This window comes from Salvelinus namaycush, chromosome 3 (assembly GCF_016432855.1).
Source record: "Salvelinus namaycush isolate Seneca chromosome 3, SaNama_1.0, whole genome shotgun sequence".
Taxonomy (NCBI): domain Eukaryota; kingdom Metazoa; phylum Chordata; class Actinopteri; order Salmoniformes; family Salmonidae; genus Salvelinus; species Salvelinus namaycush.
This window is the reverse complement of record NC_052309.1, coordinates 32130100-32140767: the sequence shown is the minus strand read 5'-3', so window position 1 is coordinate 32140767 and position 10668 is coordinate 32130100. Positions and strand designations below refer to the sequence as shown.

The 10668-nt window shown below is 41.0% G+C and overlaps 1 protein-coding gene across 1 annotated transcript; it reads right to left on the bottom strand.

The window, feature by feature from the left end:
- Positions 1-7942: 7942 nt before the first annotated feature.
- Positions 7943-9744, bottom strand: LOC120030306 (ubiquitin). The gene is made up of 2 exons (XM_038975663.1): positions 9487-9744; positions 7943-8270 (listed from the first exon to the last, which is right to left on the bottom strand). The coding sequence occupies exon 2, from the start codon at positions 8260-8262 to the stop codon at positions 8029-8031; it is 234 nt and encodes a 77-aa protein (XP_038831591.1). The 5' UTR covers positions 8263-8270; positions 9487-9744; the 3' UTR covers positions 7943-8028.
- Between the last annotated feature and the right edge of the window lie 924 nt (positions 9745-10668).

Below are 10668 nucleotides of genomic sequence, written 5' to 3'. Positions count from 1 at the left end.
GTCACCAGACTTCGACAGCCGGGTGTGAGACTGACAGCACTGAAGTCAGTGGCAATTGCATGGGCTATCATTAGTCAATTTATAAGAGGCTACTGCCATTCCAATGACCTAGCCCTAGGATAACCTACCATGAAAGCTGTTTAAGTTTCTGCTTTTTCTGCAATAATAATTTATAATTATAATTCCTAGGTCTGATCTCAGATCAGCTAATCATTTAACAGGTTATTCTAGGAATTAATATATTTCATGACTGCCTATCTCAAACATGACCCTCACCCTCTACTATCTCTAGACTTCATCACTACAACAGTGCTGTTTTAATGCACTTTATTTCTGTCAATAAGCATGTAGAATATCTCTAGGTATAGACTAAAACAACATTAATTCGTACAAGCTATAAAATATTAGCAAGAGCAGCACTCTGCTGGTCTGGGCTGGTAAAATAAAATTGTTAAATGGAGTAGCTAATAAGAGCGAAAGTAAAAATAGATCCTGGGTAGGTTACCCGACACTGGTTAGAGTGGAGTGGGGTTGTGAGAGTTATTTCCTCACAACCTTGGATTGAAATGTGGGCCAGGACAGGGCTGGCTCAGTCTGGGTAATAACCTAAATGATGTACATTCTAACAAGCAATATGGTGTTAGGTCTAATTAATACAAAAACATTGTGCTCATTAGGCCTAGCCCCTGTGTGTGTGTGTGTGTGTGTGTGTGTGTGTGTGTGTGTGTGTGTGTGTGTGTGTGTGTGTGTGTGTGTGTGTGTGTGTGTGTGTGTGTGTGTGTGTGTGTGTGTGTGTGTGTGTGTGTGTGTGTAATATGATATTGCAGACTGCTGGACTGGTTCACCTGAATTGCAATACTGTCCCATCTCAATCAGTCACATTTTATTTATAGGCTATAATCCTTTTCACAACAATATTTCTCACACAAAATACTATTGTAAATCTCCCAGAAAGTCCCAGACTAATTTCAGAATCAACTACTTCCACAGACTGGGTTGAAAGATACTGTAGACCGTTAGAGATGTTAGGGGTCACAGGCTGCTCTTCTCACGCTCTGTGGGCGACAGTTCTGAGGTCAGGTTCAGTTCATGAGTGTACTACAGACATTTAGGGAGTTCAATTCTCATTCTGTAGTATGTATGGACTATGTGGGCTCCTCCTCAGGTTGCCAACACTGTATTGATTACTTTAGCTGGAAAGGTCACTGCATATGTTGAAAAGCTTTTATACAGGCTGCTTGTGTCAGCTAATTTCTGTGTGGTAGTAATCCTGTTTCATGAGGGGAATGGAAGTTTAGGCAATCCTATTTCAGATTCAAGTGTAAGATAATACAGTCCTACACTACATGGCCAAAATTATGTGGACACCTCTTCAAATTAGTGGATTTGGCTATTTCAGCCACGCCCAAGGCTGACAGGTGTAAAAAATTGAACACACAACCATGCAATCTCCATAGACAAACATTGGCAGTATTATGGCCCGTACTGAAGAGCTCAGTGACTTTAAATGTGGCACCGTCATGGGATGCCACCTTCCCGACAAGTCAGTTAATCAAATTTCTTCCCAGTTAACTGTAACTGCTGTTATTGTGAAGTGGAAACGTCTAGGAGCAACAACGGCTCAGCTGCGAAGTGGTAGGCCACACAAGCTCACAGAACAGAACCACCGAGTGCTGAAGCACATAACGCATAAAATCGTATGTCCTCGGTTGCAACACTCACTACCGAGTTCCAAACTGCCTCTGGAAGCAACATCAGCACAATAACTGTTTGTAGGGAGCTTCATGAAGTGGGTTTCCATTTCAGAGCAGCCGCACACAAGCCTAAGATCACCATGCACAATGCCAAGCGTCGGCTGGAGTGGTATAAAGCTTGCGGAGTAATGGTCTGGGTATCAGGTTTAAGGTAAGACCCAGATGCAGACGGTTTTGAATAAACAATAATTTAATGATCCAATAGGGACAAGGCAATAGACAGGTCAAGGCAGGCAGGGATCAGTAACCAGAGGTGAGGCAACGGTACCGGACAGCAGTCAGGCTCAGGTTAAGCAGAGGTCAAAAATCCAGCGGGGGGCAAAGGTACAGGTCTGTAGGCAGGCTCAGGGACAGGCAGAGTGGTCAGGCAGGCGGGCTCGGAGTCAGGACAGGCAAGGGTCAAAACCAGGAGGGCAAGAAAAGAGAGACTGGGAAAAAACAGGAGCTCAGAAACTAAAGTTGGTTGACTTGACAAACAAGACAAATTGGCAAAGGACAAGCAGAGAATTCAGGAATATATACACAGGGGATAATGGGGAAGATGGGCGACACCTGGAGGGGGGTGGAGATAATCACAAGGACAGGTGAAAAAGATCAGGGTGTGACGCTGGGGCTGTTTTTCATGGTAGGCCCTTACCTGTTTCAGCATGACAATGCCCCCGTGCACAAAGTGAGGTCCATACAGACATGGTTTGTCGAGATAGGTGTGGAAGAACTTGACTGGCCTGCACAGAGCCCTGACCTCAACCGCATGGAACACTTTTGGGATGAATTGGAACACCGACTGCGAGACAGGCCTAATCACCCAACATTAGTGCCCGACCTCACTAATGCTCTTGTGACTGAATGGATGCAAGTCCCCGCAGCAATGCTCCAACATCTAGTGGAAAGCCTTCCCAGAACAGTGGAGTCTGTTAAAGTAGCAAAAGGGGGACCAACTCCATATTAATGCACATGATTTTGAAATGAGATGTTCAACGAACAGGTGTCCACATACTCTTGGTCATGTAGTGTATTTCAAAAAACACCACATAGCCTAGTCTGGTGTAAAGTGACAAAGTAAAAATACTTTTAAGTACTACTTAAGTAGTTTTTTGGGATATCTTTACTTTTACTCCACTACACTCTTAGAAAAAAGGGTGCTATCTAGAACCTAAAAGGGTTATTCATCCGAAGAACACTTTTGGAACCCTTTTTCTAAGAGTGTACATTCCTTAAGAAAATATACTTTTTACCACAGTTTTCCTGACACCCAAAAGTAGGCTACTCATTACATTTAGAATGCTCAGGCAGGAGAGCAATCCTGACCGGTTGCATCACCGCCTGGTATGGCAACTGTTCGGCATCTGACCGTAAGTCACTACAGAGGGTAGTGTGTACGGCCCAGTACATCACTGGGGCCAAGTTTCCTGCCATCCAGGACCTATATAATAGGCGGTGTCAGAGGAAAGCCCATAAAATTGTCAGAGACTCCAGTCACCCAAGTCATAGACTGTTTTCTCTGCTAACGCACGGCAAGGGGTACCGGAGCGCCAAGTCTAGGACCAAAAGGCTCCTTAACAGCTTCCACCCCCAAGCCATAAGACTGCTGAACAATTAACCAAATGTCCACTGGACTATTTACATCGACACCCCCCCAATTTGTTTTGTACACTGCTGCTACTCGCTGTTTATTATCTATGCATAATAAACACCCATACCTACATGTACAAATTACCTCAACTAAACTGTACCCCCGCACACTGACTCGGTACCAGTACCCCCTGTATATAACCTCGTTATTGTTATGTTATTGTGTTACTTTTTATTATTTTACTTTAGTTTATTTGGTAAATGTTTTCTTAACTCTTGAACTGCACTGTTGGTTAAGGGCTTGTAAGTAAGCATTTCATGGTAAGGTCTACACTTGTATTCGGCGCATGTGACAAATTAAGTTTGATTTGACTTGATTTGAATATGTTCCAATTCCAAACCTATTAATATAACGCATTGCCTCTGATGTGGCTGACTCACTAAACACAAATACTGCATTTGTAAATTGTGTCTGAGTGTTGGAGTGTGCTAGTTTGGGACAAGTCTTTTTAGCTAACATTCCATTCCTTTCCACTTCTGTCATTTGACAGAGACTGGCCTTCCAGCAATCTCAACGTTCAATATGCAGCTGAATTTACAGTGCATTTGCTGATTGGTAGTTGGAAACAATATTAATATTTTCCATATATAATTTGAAGAACAATAATAAACAATACCTTTACAAGCTGCTATGGTCATTCCCTTGTGAGAACACACTGGGCACACACTGGTTGAATCAATGTTGTTTCCAAGTAATTTCAATGACTTGTAATGCACATTAAGACCACAAGATGTCACCAAATTATTTTCCCAACACTTTCCCTGGCTGTTACTGCTCTTGCTCAAAAAAAATGTCCTCTGTTTTTGAAAATGTTATTTCACCTTTATTTAACCAGGTAGGCCAGTTGAGAACAAATTCTCATTTACAACTGCGACCTGGCCAAGATAAAGCAAAGCAGTGCGACAATAAGCAACAACACAGAGTTACACATGGGATAAACAAAAGTACAATCAATAACACAATAGAAAAATCTATATACAATGTGTGCAAATGAAGTAAGGAGGTAAGGCAATAACTAGACCATAGTAGCGAAGTAATTACAATTTAGCAAATTAACACTGGAGTGATAGATGTGCAGATGATGATGTGCAAGTAGAAATACTGGTGTGCAAAAGAGCAAAAAAAAGTTTATTAAAACAATATGGGGATGAGGTAGGTAGTTGGATGGGCTATTTACAGATGAGCTGTGTACAGCTGCAGCGATCGGTAAGCTGTTCAGATAGCTGATGCTTAAAGTTAGTGAGGGAGATAGGAGTCTCCAACTTCAGCGATTTTTGCAATTCGTTCCAGTCATTGGCAGCAGAGAACTGGAAGGAAAGGCGGCCAAAGGAGGTGTTGGCTTTGGGGATGACCAGTGAGATATACCTGCTGGAGTGCGTGCTACGGGTGGGTGTTGAGATAAGGCGGAGCTTTACCTAGCAAAGACTTATAGATGACCTGGAGCCAGTGGGTCTGGCGACGAATATGTAGTGAGGGCCAGCCGACGAGAGCATACAGGTCGCAGTGGTGGGTGGTATATGGGGCTTTGGTGACAAAACGGATGTGTCATCACAACTTTTGGAGATATTTCAACATATCGATTTTGTGGTAAATTGATCAAATTCTTTGAAAATGTGAAAAAGTTGTAGATAAATGAAGTTAGATCTATATATATATATTTTTTTAAATATACAAGTAGGATAACCTAAAGATCCACTTGTTTAGAGAGAAACATTTTGATATTTTTTTAGTAATGTTATGTGTTTCTACCTGTCATTTAGACAATGACTATCCCAGTTAGTGCTAGTTTATGCTAACTTGCTAGCTAGCAACTTCACTAGCAGATTGTCTGAGGTAAAATACATTAAAAAGATAATGTAACTTAATTGCAGTTGTAAATGTTTCCACTAGGGACTGATAGCTTTACAGTTAATGTTACTTTATAGCCTTTTAGCTATTTTACACAGCATTTTATGTCATATAGTTTCACCGTAGGGATGGTGCCAGGTTTCCTCCAGATGTGACGCTTGGTATTCAGGCCAATAGTTCAATCTTGGTTTCATCAGACCAGAGAATCTTGTTTCTCGTGGTCTGAGAGTCTTTAGGTGCCTTTTGGCAAAGTCCAAGCTGGCTGTCATGTGTCTTTTACTGAGGAGTAGCTTATGTCTGGCCATACTACCATAAAGGCCTGATTGATGGAGTGCTGCAGAGATGGTTGTCCTGCTGGAAGGTTCTCCCATCTCCACAGAGGAACTCTGGAGCTCTGTCAGAGTGACCATCGGGTTCTTGGTCACTTCCCTGACCAAGGCCCTCCTCTCCCGATTGCTCAGTTTGGCCGAGTGGCCAGCTCTAGAAAGAAACTTGGTGGTTCCAAACTTCTTCCATTTAAGAATGATGGAGGCCACTGGGACCTTCAATGCTGCAGACATTTTTTGGTACCCTTTCCCCTTGACACAATCCTGTCTCGGTGCTCTACGGACAATTCCTTCGATCTCATGGCTTGGTTTTTGCTCTGACACGCACTGTCAACTGTGATACCTTATATAGACAGGTGTGTGCCTTTCCAAATCATGTCCAATCAATGGAATTTACCACAGGTGGACTCCAATCAAGTTGTAGAAACATCTCAAGAATGATCAATGGAAACAGGATGCATCTGAGCTCAATTTCGAGTCCCATAGCAAAGGGTCAGAATACTTATGTAAATAAGGCATTTCTGGGTTTTTTTGTTTTCTGTTTTGCCGTTATGTTGTTTTGTCATTACTGTTTTCAATTTGTCATTATGGGGTATTGTGTGTAGATTGCTGAGGATTTGTTTTATTTAATCCATTTTAGAATATGGCTGTAATGTAACAAAATCTGAAAAAAAGTCAAGGGGATTGAATATTTTCGAGGCACTGTAGATGTCTGCAGCGCAGCAAAAAAAAAATAATCCAACACCCTCCTGGGACGAACTACTTCCAGCACAGGTGTTGGTCGCCCAAATTCACAATTAGGCTAGGCCTAATATATAGGCTAGCATACGAATGGTGGATTAATAGCCCCAGCCTATGAACAAAATTCGAATTTACAGTCTTCACTGTTCTCTTCCGCTAGCTTCTCCACTGACCTTTCAGTATATAAAAAAAAAAAATCGAGGAAAGAAGCACCTTGCTCTTGCTTGCTGGATAGAAAATAGGCTAGTGTTCACAATGAACTGGCGGGAAGTTTGAATGTCGTGAGCTCCTTTGGTGTGATGTGATCACATAGGCTGGTGGTAAAAATGCAATAAACGGGAATCATTTGTTCTCCCCACACCCTACGTTCCTAGCTCACGCCCAATGTTTATGTTTACAATGAAATGCATGTCAGAATGCCTAAGGATGTGATTGCTGGTAAAGCGACATAAAGTGCAAGGAGTGAAATGTACAGTAATAGTTGAACAGAGACGGCAAGCAGGCTGTGAGCAAATAAAATAAAAATGTAATCGTGCTGCCTGGCAATTATATGTATAGCATTTACTTTTACTCAAGTATGGCAAATGAGTCCTTTTCCCACTATTGTTAGGCTACTTGAGTACATTCAAATTCAGATACTTTTACTCTAGTATTTTACTGGGTGACTTTCAGTTGAGTAATTTTCTATTATGTTAACTTTACTTTTACTTGTTCAACCATCAGTGGGCTGAAAACCTTTTCCGTACAACTTTGGTTTTGCTGCCAGTTTGTTTTTAGCTTTTGTCAACAGGGGGCGGCAAAGGCTCATTAATAGGAATTCAGGTACAAAACTGCCGATGCTTCCTTTATATTGTGTAACTAGTAATTGAACTACATTTTGCAGTAGTTTGGTAGTTGAACTAAATTAAAATCTAAGTAGTTTTCATCAGCTAGTTTTTTGCCATGCAGCTAACTACTGGGCCTACACAATCCCATTTTTGTATTAAAAAAAATGGTTGTACACAATCATTCTCTGCCCAATTCTCACTTGAAAGTATTAAATAGCCAAAATGACTAACTGATAGCATACTACCCCAAAGTGATCTGTATTGTAGGCAATTACCCTAGCTAGTTGTAGAGGATAAGTTGGAAAAAGGGAGGCTAGGAATACGGCAGTTACATTCCCAGCCATTTTATGTAAACCAGCTGTCTCTTCACAGAACTTACTGTAGTAATTAGCCACATATTGCCCTTTGGGGGGCTGAGTACGCTATCAAATGTCAGTAACCATGGTACCCTATATTCAGTGCAATTTATTTACAATGAAACCCATCAAAGCACTTGAATCTCCAGCTTTTAACCAATGGGAAGTAATACAGCAGATTATTTTTTTCTTCACTAAATTAACTTGTCCGCCCTGTGATCTGCCGTAAAAGGCATTGGCAAGTATTAAGAGTGATGTGCTCCCGCCCACCCAACATGCATGGGTATAAGTCATATAAAAAGCTTAAATAAAATAGCATTGTTTCATTACAAGTGTGACAACATACCAAGTTTCTTAAACATCATGAAAGACACCTCATGCAATCAATTTAAGATATACACGTTGCATTGTCTGTATAAGAACATCTCAAAGCTATGAAAGAAAACTGAAGACAAAATAAATGAAATACCTTTATTTTGCCTTTATGGCTTTAAGAATTAAAAAAACTATAAATCAGTAACTTTTGAAAAAAGCAGGGGAAACTTAAGGTCCTCCCCTGAGACGCAGCACAAGATGGAGGGTGGATTCTTTCTGGATGTTGTAGTCTGAGAGGGTGCGGCCATCTTCCAGCTGCTTGCCGGCGAAGATCAGCCTCTGCTGGTCTGGGGGGATGCCCTCCTTGTCCTGGATCTTGGCCTTCACGTTCTCAATGGTGTCGCTTGGCTCAACCTCGAGGGTGATGGTCTTGCCTGTCAGGGTCTTGACGAAGATCTGCATCTTTGCACCTGAAAATATCAAGTGAAAAATCAGTTAATCATAACAATAAACCAAATAATATGTCCCTACTGAATTAGTGTACCACTCGATACTAACGGGTCCATTGTTAACACAAAGTGAAAATATTACTCCGGTGAAGTAACACCTCAAACTTGTTATTCTGATGTCACTAACTTTTAATTTCATGTATTTGCCATTATGCAAGTGTAACAGTATAACTTTAAACCGTCCCCTCAAACCAGGGACCTTCTGCACACATCAACAACAGTCACCCACGAAGCGTTACCCATCGCTCCACAAAAGCCGCGGCCCTTGCAGAGCAAGGGGAAACCCTACTTCATGTCTCAGAGCAAGTGACGTAACCGATTGAAACGCTATTAGCGCGTACCCGCTAACTTGCTAGCCATTTCACATCCGTTACACAAGCTCAAATTTGTTGGACTGTGCAACCGAAGATTTTATTATAACTAAACCAAGATATACCACAGCCTGTAGTTTCAAGTGGAACAAATTAGTCAAGTGGGCAGAGCCAAGCACGAGTTAGCTAGATCCTAAACGTGATTTTTTAAAACTTTAAGACGGTAAAGTCTATAGAAAAAAAACGTAGTCAACTCTGTTCATAACAGATTTTAGTTTTTGGAACAGAACTTTAAGATAAAATGTTTCGTCGATGAGAAAGTGTAAAATGTCGGCCAAAATACATCTTCTCCCACTGGGCTTGGATGCTTCACATTTATACATCCGGTCTCTTTGTTCTATCTGTGGCGTAACGTAAACCGTTTTGATTCCGTACGGGCGCCATTTCCCCCCCACTAACTAGTGTGCCCTTTGTTCAGCTGGCTAGCGAAGCAGCATAAAAATGGGGGAGAAAACTAACAACCGTCACTACGGCTAACAAACTTCCAGGGAGATATATTACCCAAAACGTTCACTTGTACAATTGAGGCTTTTTTAAATGAGTAAGGCACAAAAATTAAATATTTTGTGAGGGAAGAGCGAAAGACGGTTGTTCAACACCATTCCAGTAACGACCTGACAGTCTAACGTTACTGGAATGGTGTTGAACAACCGTGTTTCGCTCTTTCCTCACAACATATTACATTTTTGTGCCTTACTCATTTTAAAAAAAGCAAGTAAATCCAGCCCAGTAGTTAACTAACAAAATACTATCTGTAATTGTTTTTTTTTAAGTTAAACTTATACATTTCAAATCATTGTACTTACGATTGACCTCAAAGACAATTTCACGAAATCTTCTTTAATAATTTCTTCTTGCTTCTATGTTCAAGTAGACAATGGACCTGATGATATTTTATGAAGGGAACGCTGACTGTATTTATACAAAGGAAACGTTGTGACGTAGAAAAGCGTCCTGTGACAATATCCATCCGCTATTGAAAACATAGTCCGTTCTGTAACCTGTACATTTACGATTTACATTGCATTAATCAATTTCGGTTGCAATAAATATACATGTTATAACACATATACAAACTCTCGATTAGGACAGGTTGATTTAAAAACATTACTCGTGGCGGAGTCACATTTATCTGCTGTGTGCTGAGATGTCTCTAGAAATTGCTGGAACGATCCATGTGAAGAACCCATCCCCCGAATCTGTGATTGGACGCTTGTTTGTCTGACTAACGATTGGTGGATGCTAATGTATCGCTGCGTTGGAATGTGAACGTCTTGTCTGACTGTACCATGAACTTTCCCAACAACACTGATATGATGTTAAAAAAGACAACTACATAACAAACCAAAATGTTTTGTGTCATTTCCGATCAACTGTAAAAACAGTTTGAGGCTCAAATTATTATTTGCCTTGTTCAGTGTTGGGGGATTATTAATGAAACAATGGAACCTTTTTAGACAATATGTACTGTCTGTCTCATATCCTCCTATTGATATAGGCCTACTCATACTGTATCAATACCAAGACAATCCCTTCGTTAAAGCTATATGGCACAACCTGTCAAATACAATTATTTGTCAGTTGTTCACATTTGTTTCTGTAAACATAATACATAAAGAGCAAATGTCATGGCATTTCCCAATCATAAAAAAGCAACCAGTAGCAGACCTTTTCATCCAACATACTTCTTAATATAGAGCAGAAACGTCCAGCATGAGGTCCAGCCTCCAGCAGATGGGAACGTGTTTCCCAACATATGCTACCAGCTGCTTTGTCTGCACATGTAAAGTAGGCCAGGCTGAAAAAGCTGACACTACGTAGTCCATGAGCCAGACCCCCAAATTTGGGCAGTCGGGCTCACTTGGGCCTACAATGTTTCATAGTGATTTTCTTGAAGGTCTATGTCCCTAGAGTTGGAAAATGTGTGATAGCAGTGCAGCAATGGTAGCTTTCTCTATGTTATCACTCTTTCTTTCATACATTTTTTA

What these genes read in the sequence shown, in the direction of transcription:
- LOC120030306 (XM_038975663.1), bottom strand. Translation starts at nt 8,262, where the DNA reads ATGCAGATCTTCGTCAAGACCCTGACAGGCAAGACCATCACCCTCGAG.